At 52.5% G+C, this 19,224-nt stretch overlaps 2 protein-coding genes across 5 annotated transcripts in view; both read right to left on the minus strand.

Moving 5' to 3' along the window:
- The window catches only part of SCRN2 (secernin 2), a 7,429-nt gene extending 6,626 nt beyond the window's left edge, over window positions 1-803 (minus strand). For 2 of the 3 annotated variants that reach the window (XR_323783.3, XM_006023259.3), the window contains exon 1: window positions 622-800. Coding sequence is in view for 1 of the 3 variants with exons in the window: in XM_006023259.3 (XP_006023321.1) it covers window positions 622-662 (41 nt within the window). In the remaining 2 variants the exon portion in view is untranslated. Of the gene's footprint in view, window positions 1-621 lie in introns of all 3 variants that reach the window. The other variant, XR_003093977.1, reaches the window with a different exon arrangement.
- Window positions 804-10,346: 9,543 nt separating this feature from the next.
- The window catches only part of SP6 (Sp6 transcription factor), an 11,605-nt gene continuing 2,727 nt past the window's right edge, over window positions 10,347-19,224 (minus strand). The window contains exons 3-4 of one of the 2 annotated variants that reach the window (XM_006023262.1): window positions 10,996-12,186; window positions 10,347-10,407 (exon numbers count right to left, since the gene is read on the minus strand). In XM_006023262.1, the coding sequence (XP_006023324.1) occupies window positions 11,040-12,149 (1,110 nt within the window). In that variant the 5' untranslated portion in view covers window positions 12,150-12,186 and the 3' untranslated portion in view covers window positions 10,347-10,407; window positions 10,996-11,039. Of the gene's footprint in view, window positions 10,408-10,884; window positions 12,187-19,224 lie in introns of those variants that run through there. The other variant, XM_025203778.1, reaches the window with a different exon arrangement.

The raw sequence follows: 19,224 nt of genomic DNA on the forward strand, positions 1-19,224 counted from the left end.
CGAATGAGTGGGGGGTCTCTCTCTCACACACACACACACACACACACACACGGAATGAGTAGGGGTCACACACACACAGAATGAATGGGGGGGTCTCACACACGGAATGAGTGGGGGGCTCTGTCACACACACCCACACACACTGGGAATGAGTGGGGGTCTCACACACGGAATGAGGGGGGTCTCACACACAGAGGGAATTAGTGGGGGTCTCTCTGTCACACACACACAGGGAATGAGTGGGGGGTTCTCACTAACACCCCAGTGAGATGTCATTGGGACGGTCCCTCACCAATACCCCATTGGGAATGAGCGGGGTCCCTCTAAGATCCCCATGGGACCAACTGAGATCTCTCCCACCACCGGAATGCCCCAGACCCTTGGATCTCCCCTCCCCTCCCCTCCCCTCTAGGCACAGGTTGGATGTCCCCATTTGGGATGGGACTCAGTAAAGGCAGCTGTTCCCTCTCACCTTCTTTTGCTCCCCCCACCCCTTGGACATCTCAGCCTGGCCTGTCTTCCCAGGCAAGGGAGAAGTGGAGGCTTTGTTACCCTTGGGAACAGGTGCAGTGGGAAGCCCTGGGAGGGGATGGATGACATTCTCTCATGGTTTTCACTCACCCCATTTCTCCGCTCTCATTTGCAGTGCAGCCTGGTTGCATTGGCCAGAGGCTGGAGGGCAGGGTGGGGGCAGCTGCCTTCTCTCACACCCTCATTAGAGTCACTCCTCCAGTTTTGATCCTTTCCTCACCCGTGCACCCTGCAGTGGGTGTCATGGCTGTGTAGCATGCCCCGGATCAGTACAAGTTACACTGGCTTTGTCACACCCGCTTGCCAACCAGGGTAGGCCTGCTTTGCGAATTACACTGTCATTCTCAGCCCTGTGGATTTGGCCTCCAGGCTGGGCGATAAGTATCGCATCCTCTCATGCCAGCCTTGAAGTGGGCCAGAGAAACACGGGAAAGTATCCAGATGACTGCAAACAACAGCAGGGGAGAGAGAGAGAGAGAAGCTGGAGGAGGGTGGAGAAAGTGAGGAAGAGACGCTTGCCAGAGAACCGGACTCTCTGGCTCTGTGGCCTGCTTCTTGCCTCAAGCCCCATAACCCATTCGTTGCTATTTCATCTCATTGCTTCCCCTTCCCTGAGGCCGGTTCTGCCAGGCCCAGGCTCCCTCTGCTCCAGATCTCCGTGTCAGGTACTGGATGGCTCCACTCCAGGGCTGTGGCAGGAGGCAAGACTGATCCCTAATTCCTGGCCCCTTTTCAGGCCTGGGAGCTCACCAAGGCAGGCCTCTCACAAGGATGTATTAAGGTGGTTTCACTGTAGGCAAGAAGGTAGGGGGTGATTGACAGGTTGAGCTCAATGCTAGCACCCTCTTGGCCCATTCTACAAGAAAGGGGTTCTCACCGAGTGTTGGGACCAACACCCATGGTTCTGCCTCATATGCCCAGGAATCACAATACCCAGTGCCTGTGATTTGGATAACTGTGGCCCAAACCCCAAGGAAAGTGGCTTACACTGATCTTGGTCTCGACAAATCCCTTCCCACTCTGCCCTGAATAGCCACAACCATATGTGCCTGTCTTGACTTGCATCCAAAGAGTAGTTAATGTTGCAATGGGCAGACAGACCGAAGGACTGATCTGCCTCCAGGGACTAAAAGGCAGCAATTGGTCTGTTGCCACCCAGGTGAGGTCTCTCACCAACCCTCCTGGCTGGCTTTGTAGTGGTCTAGCAGTCTCTGCCTGCTAGGTGCCAGGCAGTGACAGCCCAGGGGGTTTGCTTGGCTTCACTGTGATGAATGTAGGGCTTAGAAAGGGACCACCAGCTGGTTTTGCAGGTGCCCCATCTGAATAGCTCAGGGCAAGAATGCAGGTCAGTAGAGAGAGCAGGGTGCAGAGAAGAAATGCCTGAGCCATGCCCAGACAGGCTGTTCCCAGCACAGACACCCCTTCCTTTTCACTTGCAAATGGAAATATTCGGCTGTGGGGGAAAACACCTCCAACAGCACATTGTGCAACAGAGCTGCTCTCTGGCTGCTCACAGGCCTGTGTGTTTCTTTTTGGTGGGATGTCTAGCAAAGGTGCTCATTTACCAAGAGCTTAGTCCAAACCAAATACCACCTGAGGTCATTCCATTCAATCCCTATGCATTCTCCCTTGCTATTGCAATCAGCTGCATTATCCTTCACTGTATGGCATGGTGTGGCTGTACACTTTTCAAACCACTGCTATACTCCACCCCAGAGGAAGCTGCATTTTAGCAGTGGGTAAAGTGCTCCCTGTGAACAGAGCACACTGGGATCCTTCTGGACCAGATCTGCTAGTTTTAGGCCGCTGTTACTGTACTAGGAATCTGCAGTGATGATGATTATTCAGTGACTGCTGCCAGGATTTTTCAGCTCATGCATAAAACTGACTCACCGTGGGGATGTCAGCAATGGCAGGGGGAGGAGACTTTAATTGGACATCAAAGGACATCACTTGCCCCTGATAAGTTGAACACTGCAAAGCTGTTTTATTAGAGAGACAGTTGATCCAGCTGGCTGAGTGAAAGGTCAGCCTCATGGTTATGGCAATGGATGGTGAGTTCTGCTCCTAGAGCTGCCACAGAGGACCTGTGTGACCTTGAGGCCTCCGCTTAATCACTCTGTGCCTCAGTTTCTCAACTCCAACATCAGATGAGAATGCCTCCCTTCTCCCACTTCCTATGAGGGTTGTGGGCTCCTGAGATTCCTCAGGGCTGCCTTCTGCTGTATGTCCATGTAGCCCCCAGGACAAAGCAGCTCCACCCCTGCCATAGAGATAAGGGGATTGACGTTTCATTGCGCCAGGTGCTGTCTAAGCACACACAGAAGGAGAGGCCTTGCACCACAGAGCCCATAGGCTAAATAATACAGACAAAAGCTAGGAGTCAGGAATAGTAAATAATCATCCTTTGCGTATTTTGTTAGTAAAATTGTGAAGCACTAGACAACAAAAGTCAGTGGCATTGTTCCCACTGTCCAGGTGGGGAAACAGCCATGAGGAGGTGATGGGGTATCCTCAAAGGTCACTCAGCTGGCCAAGGGGAAAATTGGGACTAGACTCCAGGTGTCCTGCTTCCTGCTTAGCACTCTCCACTAGAGCATGCTAATTCCTGATTTTGCTAAGCTCAGATATATCAGTACTGGAGCCTCTTACTGTGGTCAAGATCCAAAATGGCTGTTCTGGGTGATTATTTACGCTGGTTTTGCTAGACCAAATACAGTCCGAAAGTGAAACTGTTTGGGTAGGTCTCTCTGGCTAAATAGGGTGCAAAATGAACAAGGCACTGAACTGGGACTCAGGAGACCAGATTCTATGCCCAGCTCTGCCACTGACCTGCTATGTGACCTCGGGCAAGTCACTTGCCCTGTGTGGCTTTGTTTCACCCACCTTTTATCTGCCTTACTGCTTCAAACTCTTAGCTCTTTGGTGCTGGGAGTATCTCCTAGTTTATGTATGTACAGCACCTAGCACCCTGGAATGTGGGCAGTACCTCCATGTTCTAAGACAGCAGTGTTCAGCCTTCTGCCCCTGGAGACCAGAGGAGTGGTGTGGGGCAGATCCATGGGCCAGATCAGACCCCACACCAGCCTCATGTGCCAGGATTGGGCCCCAGGGCCCTGAGCCACTCTGCTAGGATCCTGTGCACTGGGATTGGACCCCTCATCACCTTGTGTGCCAAATGCAGCGTGCAAGGCCATGCTATCCAGCCTGCAGGGCAGCCATGAGTCTGGAAATTTGGCAGCAGGTGAACGATGATACCTGTGGGAAGCCCCACAGGCCAGATAACCTGGCACCAGGGGTTGAATCTGGCCCACAGGCTGGGGGTTGAGCACCATTGTTATAAGATTATTCACTCAAAATAAATCATTATAACCCTGTCCAGCCTGTGACACTCATGCCATGGGATCCAGGATTGAGGCCAGCATCCATTTACTGAGCATGATTGACGGTAGCAGCAATGCCAGGAAGGAGTGTTGCAGTGGCTGTGATGGGGCTGTGGAGCAGCGTCCCATTTCATCATGCCTGATCTGTGGTATGAAGTCCAACCTGTTAGACATCAGTGAGCAATGCCTCCTTCCCTCAGATGACAAACCATGCGGGGCAGCCACGGGAGAAGGCTGGGGCCTGAAAAGGTATGAAGCCAAGGCCTAAGGCAGCCTATGGCTACTGCTTAGTGCTAACAGTGCAGGGGGGAGGGGCGGGTGGCATCAGGGGTGGACTCCACTCCAGAAAGGTCAGATCCTGCTGCTGTGAACACAGCAGAAGAATAGACAGCAAGGACTTGCTCACATCTCCCTTCTCCAGGGGTTGGTTGGCTTCTTTTCTATATTCCACCCATGGGAGGCAGCTGTACACACACTTAGATCCTGCAGTCAGTGCCATGGTGGGGAAGTGCATTGAAGTCAATGGTGCTTCTGTGAGGCCTGGGATAGTATTGATTCCATCCCCCTGGATCTGGACCTGCAAATGCAGCAGGGGGAGGGGATCAGGAGGGTCTGGGGGGAGGTAAGAATAAAATGAATAAGGAAAAGAATAAAATGCTCAGCACTGCCCTAAAGTTGCAGGCTTCTCCCACCTTCTCTGTGATTACTTTTATTAGGCACCACCAGTACTAGGTGAACCTTGAGCCTGGAGGCTATGGTGCAAAGTGCTGTATGCATGCTTGGGACAGGATGAAGTCAGGAAAAGAAAACCAGCTGCTCTACCCAAATAATTCTGAAATAGTGGGAATCAGGACTGTTTCTAGACCCAACAGTTAGAAGAATGGACTGAGAGCCAGGGCTCCTTTTCCTGGCTGGGGCTGGAACAGAGGGCCTAGAGACAAGATTTCTGGATGGTCTGTCTGGATCTGGGAGAGGGAGGAGGTCTAAAGGTTAGGGCAAGGGACTTGTGAATCAGGAGTCCCGAGGTCTCAGCTGTAATCTCGGAGGAAGGTGGTCTCACATGTGGAGAAGGGGGCCGAGACCCAGAACTTTGGGATTCTCTGTTGGGCTCTAGGAGGGAATTGTGTTGTAGGCAGAAGGATCCTAAAAGCCAGGACCCCCGAGTCCTCTTTTGCATGTGGTTTAACTTTGGACACTGCATATTTTTGGTGTCCTTTTTTTTAAAAACATTTCCTACTTTACACAGTTGCTGGTCTGCTTGCAAAATGGGGTTACCTTGTCCTGGGCCTCTCAAAAGGGCTCTGTGAGGCTTCAACCCTGAAGGCCTGCAGAAGGCTTGGAGATGTCTGGATGGAGATGGGCAGAGGGTTACTACCTCAAGAGTGACATGGACTTGATCTCTCTCTGCAGCAGCAGAAGTATCCCCAGGCTCCGGCACTGGACACTCACCCATTCCCTGTGCTGGGGAAGGGGTGACTGGGGGATAAGGAGGTTGGCCCCACCAGAGCCAACTCCCTGCCTCATGAACTAGTGCTTCAGGGAGGCTATCTCATCGTTCCCTTGCCTCATTAAACCAGGCCAGGGCACAAATAAGGAGATACACACAGCAGGGGAGGCACACACACACAGGTGGAAAACACACAACTTTATTATGGTACAAAACACCAGCTATTGTCCCATTCTCTTCACAGCAATAAAGAATCCTACATTGTTTCATCTATGGGGCTCCTACATGAACAGCTTGAGAGACAGAAAAGCAGCCCAGGACTCCATGTTTCTTGCCAGTGATTCCCACCAGGGAATCAAACTAATCCAGGAGAACTGTGGGAGCAACCTCTTTTTGCCTCCCATGTCCAGCATCAGGCCTTCCAAGTCACCCAGGCCTCCCATTCCCCTCCCAGGAGCATGTAAACAGACTGGAGGGAGTGTCGCTCATCACAAACCCCATACTCATACTATATTTGGGGACTGCTCTATGGGAACTGACTGGGGAACTCACTTTTCTGGTGTCTCATCTCCTATCACACCTTTATCCCAGTATCTTTGTCTGTCTGATCTATCAGACCTAACTAACAGCCCCATCTAACCCACTATCTCTGCCTCCCTGCTCCACCAGAGTTGACCACTTCACCCATCTAGCTCAGTATCCCTGCCTGCCCATCACAATGGATCTGGCAGAGGTCCACTTATTAAACTATACTTACCTTCCTACCACACCAGATCTGACTATTAGCTCTTCTAGCTCTGTATCTCTGTTGCCCTGCCATGTCAGATCTGGCCAGTGGGCCCTTCCGATCCAGTATCTCCACCTCAATGTCACATCAGCTCAAACCAATGCCTCTCTAACCTAGTACCACCTCCCCTTCCCACATCAAACCAGTGTGCTCAGCTAGTCCAGTATTCTCCCCTTCATGCCACAATGGGCCCATCTAACCAGGCCTCCTGTCTCCACTAGCTTCTGATGCCAGCTGCCCTATAACACATCAACTAACTCATACTCTGCCTTGGAAAGAGAAATTCCTTTGCCTTCGTCTGACTGGGACTGACATATGCCCTGAAATCCAGAGCTTGATGGTCCCCTTCCAAGCAGTTTGATACATGGCCTGACCATCCCTCGTATAGGTAGACCCACTGCTGCTGCGGGGGGGCCATGGAGCTGGAAAATACGTGGACAAGCCAGTTCTGGGGATCAGCCTAGGCAAACCCCTCCCAGAATCCCTACAGTGCAGCAGGCTGGACTGGTTTTGGTGGGTGGGGGCCAGGGAGCAAGCTCATCATGGCTCAGTCCCTCCCCACCCAGTTTTACTGCCTTCGCTGTCCCATAAATTAAAGGCATGACTGGGAGGGGGCTGGGCTCTGAGCCATTCTTACTGCTGGGAAGGCAGGTGGGAGGGAGGCTACTGCTGAAATCCTCCTCTCCCATTGCCCTGCTGTGGCTTTCCCATCTGAACTGCTCAATGTCCCTAGCACAGCAAAGGCCAGTAAATGACTGTATCTGCCCCTTTGGGACCAGGGTCTAATTGACTAGCAGGATCTGCTCCTCCATCTGCCATACATGGGCTGGACAGCTCCTTTAGGGGAGATAAGGGGTTGTAGAGGGAGACAAATAAGCTCTGATCAGCTCAACCTAGCAGCCAAGAACCACCCCAACACTCAAAGGCCATTGCTGTCTCAAAGACCCTGCCTGAGTGGCTCACATAGACAGAAATGGCTGTCTCCCATGAACCCATCAGCATGCCACATGCTCTCCAACAAAATTCTATGGACTTCCCCGATGCTGCCCAACATTGAATAGCTTCCTCTAGTTCTACTTCTGTGCTACACTATCAGACCTTGGACAAGCCTCTACTAGGGGCCATGCTGAAGACTGTGCTGGGCCATGCTACTCCTGGGGTTCCTCTTTGAATGTCCTGAGCAGATGATCCACAGTGTCCCCTTCAGGTGAATGGAAGGTATCAGTGACACTTCACTCTGTCTCAGCATCATGCCACAGGGAGGCCACGGCCCTAGGCCAAAACATCTGCTGGGGCACAGACAATGGATGGCAACCAGGCCAGCAGCCACAGGCATGGCAGATGCCCAGTCCAACTCCCATTGGGTTCACAGGATCAAACCCAGAGACCATGGGTATAAATGTTTGGATCCAGATATAAACTCACTCAAAATTCAACAGGATTATGGGTTTGAAAGAGACAGACTATATCTGGTATCCTGGATAGAAACCCTGTTCCCCCAGGCATGATTCTGGGGATGGGACACAGTGAACCTAGATCTAAATCAACACAGCTTTTGCTACCTACATAAATGGCCACCCCTACTGTGGTCCATTACTAGCAGGACTGTAGCACAGTCTCTGTGTGACCAGCCTAGAGAGAGGCAGAGCATGATGCTGACTTTACCCAGGCTTGGAAGGGTTTGGATTTTCACTGGGGATTGTGAATAGTCACCAATTTCATCTTCTACCCAGAAAGTCATCTTCCTGAAATTTACAAGGAGGGAAATTTAAAAATCGAAGGGGCCCACACTGATTCCCAATATTAGCAGGGGTGAATATGTTCCCCAGTGTTTTGCACAGGCAGGCATCTCTCATCTCCTTTTGGTCCCTGCTCTGCCTTGCAGCAATCCAGAAGAGGATTTTATTTCTGGTTGGTGCATCTATTGCTGCACTGGTGGCGTTTGCTCTGAATTTGTTATGTACCTCGGTTGCTTCAGTCACCGGTAAAAACCTTAAATGGACAGTAATCTTAAGGTGTTTATGATTCTTTGGGCTATTAAGTGAATACACAGGGAATCTGGCTCAAACAACTGTCAGACTTGACTGAGGGGTGAGAAGCCCCTGTGCTCGCTTGTCAAGGAAACTGTGCTAGAGAGTGGAGAACCGTTCTTACAGCCTTACACAATGACTCCCCTCTGGCTCAGCCTCGCTGCCTCCCACTGCTAGAGAGAGCACACAACCCCTTTGCAAATTGCCCAACCTTCCCCAACTTATGTTGTCAACAAGTCTCAAGACAACAGTGTTCAGACCCCAGCTCAGGCAGGGCTGGAGACAGCGACTGGTCCTTGGGACCATTACGAAGCACAACTGGTCAGTCAGCCCACCCCAGGTACACACTGCATGAGCGTCAGCTCTGTTTTCACCCTCCTGACTGGCAAAGCCTGGCTTCACCTTAATAATAACAATAATAATAATAATTAATAATTAATAATAATAAAATAGTCTAAAATAAAGTGTTAGCTCATACTCTGATGGTCCTGAAGATCTCTCCCCAACTCTATTAAGATCCAGTCACTCCTGAATTTAAAACCTGTTCAGTCTCCAAATTCAGGTCTGCAATGGAATCACATTCCCCCAGTGATGCGATGGTTCAAACTATGATATCTGGCTCAAAGTATATCTCCAGGGCCAGATTCCCAGCTAACACAATCCACAGAGTAGCACCAACTGACACCAGCTGCAGACCTTCCTGCAAGATTTGGAATTTAGACCCATCTGTGTTTTATTAAGACTTCACCCCAAATCTCACCCCCAAAGGCCCACCCTCCCCCCTCATCTCACATCCCTGGATTCTGCCCTTCCCCCATTACATTGCTATGGGCAGAAAAGGCAGGTGCATTTGCTGGAAGGTGGTGTGGATGTCTAGAACAAAGATCATGGTAGGAAACACCCATGACTTAATTTAAAAAATAAGAAGTCAAGTCAGAGGATGAGAGAGGGGGAAAACAACATCTCCTTGTCTCCTTCGTGGTGAACTCCTGGCTTGATTAACCCTTCCACACAGGACCAGGGGGAAGGAAAAGAAAGTCAAGGGATGTTTCCCAACCCAAGGGTATCAGCTTCCCCATCAGAAATAATCTACGCATTCAATAAATACAGCTGGAGTGCAAGGTACAGGCTTAGAGAAACCAGGATTCATCTTCCAGTGCAAAACAAAAACTCCTTGCCTGGGTTGGGGAGAGAGATAGATGGTGCCCAGCCATTCCCCTCCCTCCCCGGCCCCAGAGGATTGGGCCATAGGATCGGAATCCTGCTGCTGCCTGCTCCACGGGCTTCCTGGTGCAACCATTCACCTCCCCCTCACCCGCGTGAGCTCCCCCAGGGGAGAGCGAGTGACAGCCTGGAGAGGGGAGGGTGTGGGAAAGGAGCAGGTGTGTGCATTGGGCAATTGCTCAAAGACCAGCCCATTGTGCAATTCACCCAACTCACCCCAGGGGCTTCCCCCCATCCCTGCCCCACAGCGACACTCCCCATGCCCAGATGATTCGTCACCACTTCTGCCCTGTCCCTGAGGAAGACTCAGACGGCTGTCTTTCCACTACAAGATGGCCTCCACCCCTCTGGCTGAATCCTATGATGTCCCTGGATGCTTGGAGGTGGGGGGAGAGTTTGGATCCACCCGCCCAGTTCTCTGGCTTCACCCCCATCCCTGCCTGCAGAAGATTTCTTCACACCAACCTTGACTGAAGTCATCAATCCCTTACCACCACTCCCCATGGTTGTTCCTGGGGTCCCCCCAAAATAGCCACAAGCAGTAGAGGGCAAAAATAGCATAGCACAGCCTATGGAAGCTTCCATCAAGCCATGGAAGTCCCCTCCAGTCCCCAGCTCCAGGGGCCTCCCTTGAGGGTAAGCTGTTTTTAACGAGCTGTTCCCAAGCCATTGTTGTTTGATTCTCCCCTTTCGCCCCAGACGTGTCACGGCAGGTCCTGCAAGAGGGAAGGGCATTAGCTGCTTCAGGTCCTGATTGATGTTCCTTCCAAACAACCTCCCTTGTGCCAAAAGTTGTAGCAGCACAAAATACAGGGAGGCCAAAAGGTTTCTGGAGTGTGGAAGCTTCCATGGCCCGAGAGAGGGAGAGAGAGAGAAAGAAAGAGAGAGAGGAGTGAAACCACCTCAGGGCAGAAGCCAGCTTCTGTGATCTGCCCAGGCAGGGTGGCATGGAACAAATGGGAAGTTGTGAAAGGATCAGCAGGGTCATTTCATCTGTATGTGTACCTGGGGAGGGAAAGAAAAGAGGTGATAGGGGACAGGTGATAGGTGAAGGAGGGTGACAAGGGAATGGTAGGGGAGGGCTGAGATGAGAACACCTGCCTTTTCTGCAAGCTAAGCCTGACTCGCAAATCCCCAGCTTTGGATTCTGACCCCTCTCCTATGTGCAGGGGAAGGGATGTATTAAGATCTGGAGCCTGTGGCCAAGGACTTGTATGAAGGAGACATCCCTCCACCCACTGCTTTGCTGGGGCCCCTTTTTGCTGCCCATCAGCACAGTCCCCCAACTGAGATCCTTCAAGTAAGAATGATGCCCTCCCATCCAGCCTCGCCCTTACCCACCCTCCAGGATCCAGTCTGGAGACCAGCCCCAAAGCTTCACTCTATTGGATCAGAGGGTGGACCCTCCCTGAAATTCCCCCTCCACCACCCCCATGGGAGGGAGAGGCCACCCACCCCACCTACCGCATCGTGACAGGTTCCTTTTTCCCCAATAGAATAAATAGCCACTTTCTCGGAGGGGACAGCCATGTACAACCAGTCCCATGTACAACCAGCTGGAAGGTAAGGTAGCAGGTAGGGAGCACCCCTTACATGGCACCAGAGCAGGGCAGGGACGTCTTGGTGAGGGCAGGGGCTCAGTTGGGCTGGGTGAGGGTGCTGGAGCCTCCGGCATCGGGCTCTCGCTTCCCTTTCCCTGGAAGGTCTGCCCCACCCTTCCCCTCTCCTTCTGCCCCCTCCTTGGTGCCTTCATGTGTCTTCATATGTTTGCTGAGGTGGTCGCTCCTCATGAAGACCCGGCTGCACACGGGGCAGGTGAACTTCTTGGTGCCTGTGTGGGTCTGGAGGTGTCTCTGGAGCTCATCAGACCGGGTGAAGCGCTTGCCGCAGAAGAGCCAGTTGCAGACAAAGGGGCGGTCCCCACTGTGCCACCTCAGGTGGGCCTTCAGGTGGGACGTCTTGGCATAAGCCTTGCCACATCCAGGAATGTGGCAGTTGTGAAGGTGCTTCTTCTTGGCACTGTCTGGGCACGGTCCTACCCTCTCAGCTTCCTGGCAGTTTGGGCAGCGGCACACAGCCTGACCAGAGCTCCGTGGCATGGATCGTCTTGAGCTCTTCGGCCTAGCAGTGCTGTCCATGGCCTGCTCGAGAACATGGGGATCCTGCGGAGATTCAAGCTGTTTGACCCCTTCCTGGCCCATCAGGTGCTGGGCAGAGGGCAAAAGGTGGTGAGGCGGGCCGCAGAGCTGGTGCTCGGTGGAGCCATAGCCCCCCAGTGCTGGCTGGAGTCCCCCCGTGTGGCCTGGCGCTTGGAGGCCACCTTGACCATGTTGAAGGTCCATCCAGCTGGATCCAGCATGAAGGTCCCACCAGGGGTTCACACTGCTGTCCTCAGCAGCATTGCTGGGGTGTGAGGGCCTGAACCAGGGCTCGTAGTGGTGAGCCATTTCAGGAGGTGTCTGCAGGAGCTTGGAGTAAGAGCTGGGAGCCAGCGGGTTGTCACTGTCCAAGTCTATCTGCGAAGAGCCATGCAGGTCATAGCTAGGGGTGGCTGAGAACTCTACGTCAGGGACCACCAAGGGCAGGTGTGGGAGCTCTGGGGGCTGGAGAGAGGAAAAGTCGCCTTCTGCCTCGGAGCTGGCGTGAGGCTGGTAAGTCTGCAGTGGCTGCAGGTCCAGGTGGGTGGGGGAGGCACAAGGTGTGTCCGAGTGCTGATTGCCAAGAGAGCCACAGACAGCTGTTAGCATTGCCAGACTCCAAAGCAGCAAGGCAGCCCAGACAGACCTGGAGGGAGGAGACAAATACTGTGAGAACCTCACACGTTTCCCTTCCTTCAATATTAAACCAGTGCCTTCTTTCCTTGGAACGGACCAAAGTTCCCCTTTCCCCCTGGGTCCCAGAGATGAGTTGGAGCCACAGAGTTCACATCAAGACCACTTGTTCATCACAGGGCTGAGATACTATGGAGTCCCTCTCTGCCCAGAGCACCTTCCAAGGCACAAGGAGTCAAATGCATGCCTAACCTTGCTCTCGTGAATTCAGCAGATCTATTCCAGGGACAAATTTTGCCTGGAAGTGCTCCTGTCTTACATCAACTGCACTGAAGAGGCACAGACTGTGCTGCAGTAACAATACTTAGCTCTCTCACAGCTCTTTTCATCCATAAATCTCCAAGCACTTTACAAAAAGGAATTCCTGGTCATTATCCCGATGTTACAGGTGGGGAAAATGAAGCAGAGCACTTATGTGACTTACCCAAAGTCTCCCAAGTCCTAGCCCATTAGGTCACCCACCTTCCTTGCTATCCTGCCCCGCTGGGCTAATTGTGGGGAGTCAATGTCATCAGGTCAGGAGAACATGGTGACACCCCACCAGCTGCCCTTAACTGGTTGGATGCAGCTCTCAATCCCTTAATATACATGGGGTTTACTTCCTATAGCGGGGTCTCCTGAAAGAGGAGAACCAACTTATGCCAATAGATCACCCTCTCTCCCTGTTAACAGCATGAACTACTGTCTCAGGCCTTGGCTGTCCTGGGGTAGCACCTATAAGCTGTTGTCACTGGTTTCATGGGCCAGCCAAGCAGCCAGGATGGCTCGGAAGGTATTTTAGAGGCTCCTACAAAGTCAGGGGTAGGCTGTTCTGTGGAAGGGGGATTTAAATATAGTTTATTCTCCCTTCCTAAAAGGCGTTTGGAGACAGGCCCCTCTAATAGGCAGCTTCTGGGAAGTAGATTACAGTAATTACAGTCTCCTCATCTCTGTGGCTGGATGTGACTTGAGCTGCTCTGATCTGGGCCTGGGGTGGCAGGAGTGTGGGGAGACCTGGCTGGGTATTTATAGCCTTGTTCTCATGGCTCTGAAAAGGGCTCTGGAACAGATCAGCATCATCATACGATGACAGGCTGAGAGCCCTGGGGCTCTTTAGCCTGAAAAAGCGCAGGCTCAGGGGTGATCTGATGGCCACCTACAAGTTTATCAGGGGTGACCACCAGCATCTGGGGGAACGTTTGTGCACCAGAGCGCCCCAAGGGATGACGAGGTCGAATGGTCACAAACTACTTCAAGATCGTTTCAGGCTGGACATAAGGAAGAACTTCTTTACTGTCCGAGGCCCCAAGGTCTGGAACAGCCTGCCACCGGAGGTGGTTCAAGCGCCTTCATTGAACACCTTCAAGATGAAACTGGATGCTTATCTTGCTGGGATCCTATGACCCCAGCTGACTTCCTGCCCTTTGGGCGGGGGGCTGGACTCGATGATCTTCCGAGGTCCCTTCCAGCCCTGATGTCTATGAAATCTATGAAAAAAAATTTAGCAGCACCTCAGGCCTAGCCCCATGGGAGCAGCATGTAGGCATTGGCTGGTCAAGGGTGATCAACCCTAGGAGATGGCCCACGGTAGCATTTTGTCCCTGGGATTGGCCCATGCACAATGTACCAAAGCAAGCCAAGCTTTGTTTCCAATCCCCAACTCCATTGGGCCCCTGGCTGGTCAGACAACACTGTAAATGAAAGGGAGGTGCAAGGCACTTCACACTGTCATTATGGTGACTGTGTGCAAGCACAGCCACTGCTTGGGACACAACAGCTGGTACCTCTAGCATCTCCTGGTATAAACTAGGCCAGCATCCTTTCAGTGGTAAAATCTGTGGTCATTGATTGCCATGGGAGTTGGGCACTGACACAGGAATTAGATACCCAAGTGCCTTTGAGGATATGACACCAGTGTCTTAGGCAGGGCCAGCCTTACGGGTGAGTGATACGGGCAACCCCCAAGGGTGCCATGGTCAAGGGGGTGCCACACACACACACCCCCCACCTCTGCCTCCTTGCCAGACTGTGCCCCATGCCCCTGCCCACCTGCCTCTGCCTCTCCCCCTACCTGCAGCACTGGAGGAGGTGGTGGTGGAAGCTGGCCAGCAGCGGGGTTCGGCAATGATGAGGAAACGCCACTACCCACTGGACTGGGCAACGCAAGTGGGCTGTGAGCAGTGCCCACCACCCCTCAACCGTGACTGGCTCTACAGGTCCTATGGCTCTACAGGCCAGCAGCACCTGCATCTCATGTTCCTGCTGCTCATTATCATGGGCATCTGCCTGGCACTGCTCACCTTCTTCTTTGCCTCAGGACTGGTGAAAAATGAGTCTCCCCTCACCCTTCTCCCCCTGCCTTACTTGGCCACCACCAGGGCATGCCTTGGGGAAGCAAGACTCCTGATCCAGCCCAGCAGCACCTCTCAGACTTTTATCTCTGAAATTTCACTAATACTACTACATTCTTAAACTCAAAGAAAGGGCACCAAAATACAAGATTGCCTAGGGCTCCATTTTCCCTAAGGCTGGGCCTGGAAGCCATCATGGCATTTCACCTTTCTCTACCACTTGTAAGGAAACCACCATGCAACTTTCTGCCAGAACTGCTGTAAGCCCACAGACATGCAACATCTAGGTGCAGCCTGCAACACAATATGCAGGGCCGGGATGCTGATCCTAGGGTGCAGCCTCCTCCCTGTCCCCCCTTTTCCTTGTGACAACTAATGCCATAGTGTGTAAACACAGCACCTCCTGGTAGGAGACACCATGTGTAGTTCAACTTTTCTCTGTTGCCCGTGGCATGGTGGCACCTTATTCTTCTCTTGCCAGTGCAGGTGTAGATCAGCAGCATTCCAGTGGCATGAACAAGGACCCGGTCCTTGGGCAAGGGCGCAGCTCTCTCCAATAGCAAAGAGCTGGCTCTCATTACACTCCTATCCAAGCACCTCAGATCTTTAATACATTCAGACCCAGTGGGGTAGGGAAGGGCTGTTATCCCATTTTACGGGTCAGGAACTGAGGCACAGAGAGGCTAAGTATCTCATCTAAGGTCATACGGGGAATTTGTGGCAGAAAAAGGAACTGACCCCAGGTCTCCCAAGCCCCAGGCTAATACCTGGATCATCCTTCCTCCCATTGTCTCCACTCAGACCCTTCCTAGAGGAGCATGAGGCAGAGTGGTGGCTTTCACTCCCATAGGAGATGTTCTATAGTGCACTTTGTCTGTGCTGCTACCCCAGAGACACAGGACTGGGCATCTGGTTGCCTTGGGAGGTCTGTAGAGGCAGGGCAGAGGTTTGGAATTGTCTGACGCCAGCACTCAACACCATCACGAACCAATGAACCCTGCTCCCTTCCCACAGATCCCTGTGACCCTCCTTGTTTCCCTCTCTGCAGCAGCTCCTGCATAGGGGCCTGCTCTGCTATAGCAGCATTACTATGAAATACAATATGGCATGAACAAACCCAAAAGACACACTGTCCATTACACAGCTGGTTCTGAGCAGCTAGGCTTGGACCAACAGGGCAGCATGAGGTCTTCACAACAACTCCAGGGTAACAGATGAGGCAGATACTGGCATGGGGAACTTAGGGGGCTAATTGAATGCTCTGCACATCTGGTGCAGCCATTTGATGCATCTTTTCTCTAGGCCTTGCTGGATTTTTACTTTTTTTTGTAGGCCCTAGGGTGCCAGGACCAGAGTAACCACCAGGGACAAAGCAAAAATCCCAGGCAGCCCAGAGGCCATTTCTAGCCACCCCAAAGCACCCTCATCGCCCCAGCATATACAAGGCCAGCTCCCTTCAGCAGCTCACCTTGGTTCAGTTTTACTGCCCCTAGCCCTGCTCTACTTTGCTTTGCAGAGGCTGAGATTGGGGTGCGGGGCCTCGGCTATACATGATGGGATCCCCATTCCTTTCCCAGGAGCCTGTGACTCATGCTGCCGAGCTGTGGAAACCCTGTTGGCAGGGCGCCCCACCCCAATGTTGAAATCCACCTGCCAGGACTGGCTCCCCTGCCCTCAACTTCCCATCCCTCCTCTTTGGGGTTCAGCTCTGGCACCACTTTAGTGGCCATCTCCATCCAGCCCATGTGTCTGGATACCGCCTGCATCTAGATGCCCCATACCCAGCCTGGCAGCTCTCAGTTCAGCTGCCTCCACATCCACCCCTGGGCCCTCTGCTAAGTCACATTTCTGCTGTAGAGAGGGAGGGTTTTTCCCCCTTCTGTTGCTGCACACAGACAGGGGAAACCAAAGAACAGGTCACCGCATACACAGCATTAAACACACTGCTGCAAACAGAGTGACTCCCTTCTGCTGCCTCTATCCCTTCTCTCTTTTCTGGTTATCACCATTATGGTCAGGGTGCCTGATCCCCAAGCAGCCCTCTTGAGCATCTGATATCACAACAGCAGGCAGCAGCTTTTAGACAGGGTATGGATTTTGAGCTGATGGCCATCTTTCCCATCCTGCTAATGACCACTCACAACCACGCACTGTACAAGAGTGACCCAACACCAAAACCATTTCCCCAGCACCCAAAGTAACACAGGTCAGCAACCAAGGGAAAGAACAAGTTCTGTCCACTTTATTTGCTCCTCAGCCCTGGCCTGGAACCTCTTCCCCAGCCCCACTGTGCCCTGCATTGTGATAGAAGTGTGTGATCAAAGATAAACACTACTCTTGACATAAAATAGGAGCATGGGAGGCAGAGGAAGCCGACAGTGCTGAAACAGGGGGAAACAGGGGGAAATTGGCATTAGAGGGTGTCTCAGGGAGAGGATGAATGCAAAGGAGGGGTCAGTTTGCCTTGACCTCCAGGTAGACCAACATCTAGAACAGAGACCCAGGTGTGAACAAGTCCAGAAAAGACATAGTGACATTAAAACCGTGGACCTCCACAGAGCCAATGGGAGGTCCTGGTTCCATGATTAAAGGTTGTCACCCACAAAGCCCATCAGAGAGGAAGACCAGCGGGTTTTAATGAAATATCTGAGAGGTCTGACAGCACTGAGATGGGGAGCTGGGAAAGACCAGTGGTGCTGGCAGGATATGGGCAGAAAGGGAGTTCACAGCAGGGATGAGGAATAAAGTCCTGGACTAGGAGCAAGGGGACATCATCAGCTCAAAATCCATACCCTGTCTAAAAGCTGCTGCCTGTTGTTGTGATATCAGATGCCCAAGTGGGCTGCTTGGGAATCAGGCACCCTGGCCATAAGGGTGATAACCAGAAAAGAGAGAAGGGATAGAGGCAGCAGAAGGGAGTCAGTCTGTTTGCAGCAGTGTGTTTAATGCTGTGTATGCGGTGACCTGTTCTCCGGTTTCCCCTGTCTGTTTGTGTGCAGCAACAGAAGGGGGGAAAACCCTCCCTCTCTACAGCAGAAATGTGACTTAGCAGAGGGCCCAGGCAGGCCCAAAGCTGGAAAACATTTTTATTTCACCTTCAGAGAAAGGTGACCCTTGCCCAGCCGAGCAAAGAGGTCCTTGCAAGTGCTGAAATCTGAACACCACATTAGAACCAGCAGCCTCCCACCCCACAAACACCAGTAGGAGTTCAGCGCTGAGTCCCATCCTCCCTGGGGACTGTTTTGGGTGTAAACTGGCTGAATGCGAATGCTGAATCCCCTATAATGTAAGGAAGTTGGGGGCTGAATTCGTATCCAGAGGGCCTCCCTCCCTCTCCATCTCCAAGTTATGACTATGCTTAGGTTCCTGAATGTGTGGGAAACATCCTCACCACCTCAGGCCTTGTGTACACAGGAAAATAGCTATTGCAGGATAGCTCGTGTTGTGGACACCGTTGGCTAGCACAAGACGTGTATCTACACTGAGGCTGGGATTGCAGATGGACAGACACACTCCCCTATATAGGACACCAAAAAGCAGTGAGGATGCACTAGCACCACTTCACAGGCTATACCAACACCCTGAGCCAGCCGACACTGATATCCACGTCCCCTGTGTCTACCCTGATGAGGTAGATTCCAGCCAGCCCAGCCATGCTCACCCCTGTTGTGGTAGTACAGACATACTCCCAAATGCCCTTGTGAGTCGTGCCCCCTTTGAAAGCACATGATTCTACTCCCCGCACAGAACCAGAGTATCCACACAGGGAGTTAGCATAGGATAGCTCTTCTACTTTAAATTCATGCCGCCACCCCCCCAGCCTGTTTTGTCTGAGCTTCCCGCAGCCACTTTGACTCCACACCCAGTGCTGCCACAAACCAGGTTGCAACCATGTCATGCACTGGGGTTGGGAGGGTGGGGGGTGGCCAGAATCATCAGCTGTATTATCTCAGCTACCAGAAGGATTTAGAGAGTAAGCCTCTGTCCAGTGCAGGCAGGGGAGCTGAGCTTTAATCACTCTGGCCCCGGCCCAGCTGACAGCAGCTTCTGAACGGACCTAGAATTAGGTCAGACAGGTCCCTGGGATGCAGGGGCTGAATGAAGTAGATCTGTTGGAAGAAGAAGTTCCATGGAGCAGCGACCTGGGCAGGGAAGACAACGATGCCTGGGACAAGCCACAGGGAGCTAATCAAGGAGCCAGTTGGAAAGGTATCCAGGGGCCCTGATGGGATGGGAGCTAACTCCTGGCTTCCCTAGCAGATCCAGCTGCTGGTGAGGAGGGGTGAGGAAAGGATTAATAACCAATCAGCTAGGGAGATAAAGCAGTCATTCCCCTAGCACTGAGAACCAGGGCCTTCCTCAGTTAGTGCACAGCCTAAGGCCTGATCCTGAGTGGGGTTGAAGATCCTCAGCTTTCAGTGAAGCCAGGAACCCCCCAAACTACTACTAGCTTCACTAGGTCCACTTATCCCTGTTGCAGCTGTCTGGGGAGCAGTGGGGATATGAGAAGATATGGTCTCAACTGATCTTCACTCCCAGGGATTGGGCTGGGTCTGCAAACAGGGTATGTCTAACTCCATTCACTCTGCAAGGCATGAAGAGACCCAGGGTTGCAGCTGCCAGGGGGCTTTGAGCCCAGCCCTGCAGGAGATGCCTACAGA

This window comes from Alligator sinensis, unplaced genomic scaffold (assembly GCF_000455745.1).
Source record: "Alligator sinensis unplaced genomic scaffold, ASM45574v1 scaffold520_1, whole genome shotgun sequence".
NCBI lineage: Eukaryota > Metazoa > Chordata > Crocodylia > Alligatoridae > Alligator > Alligator sinensis.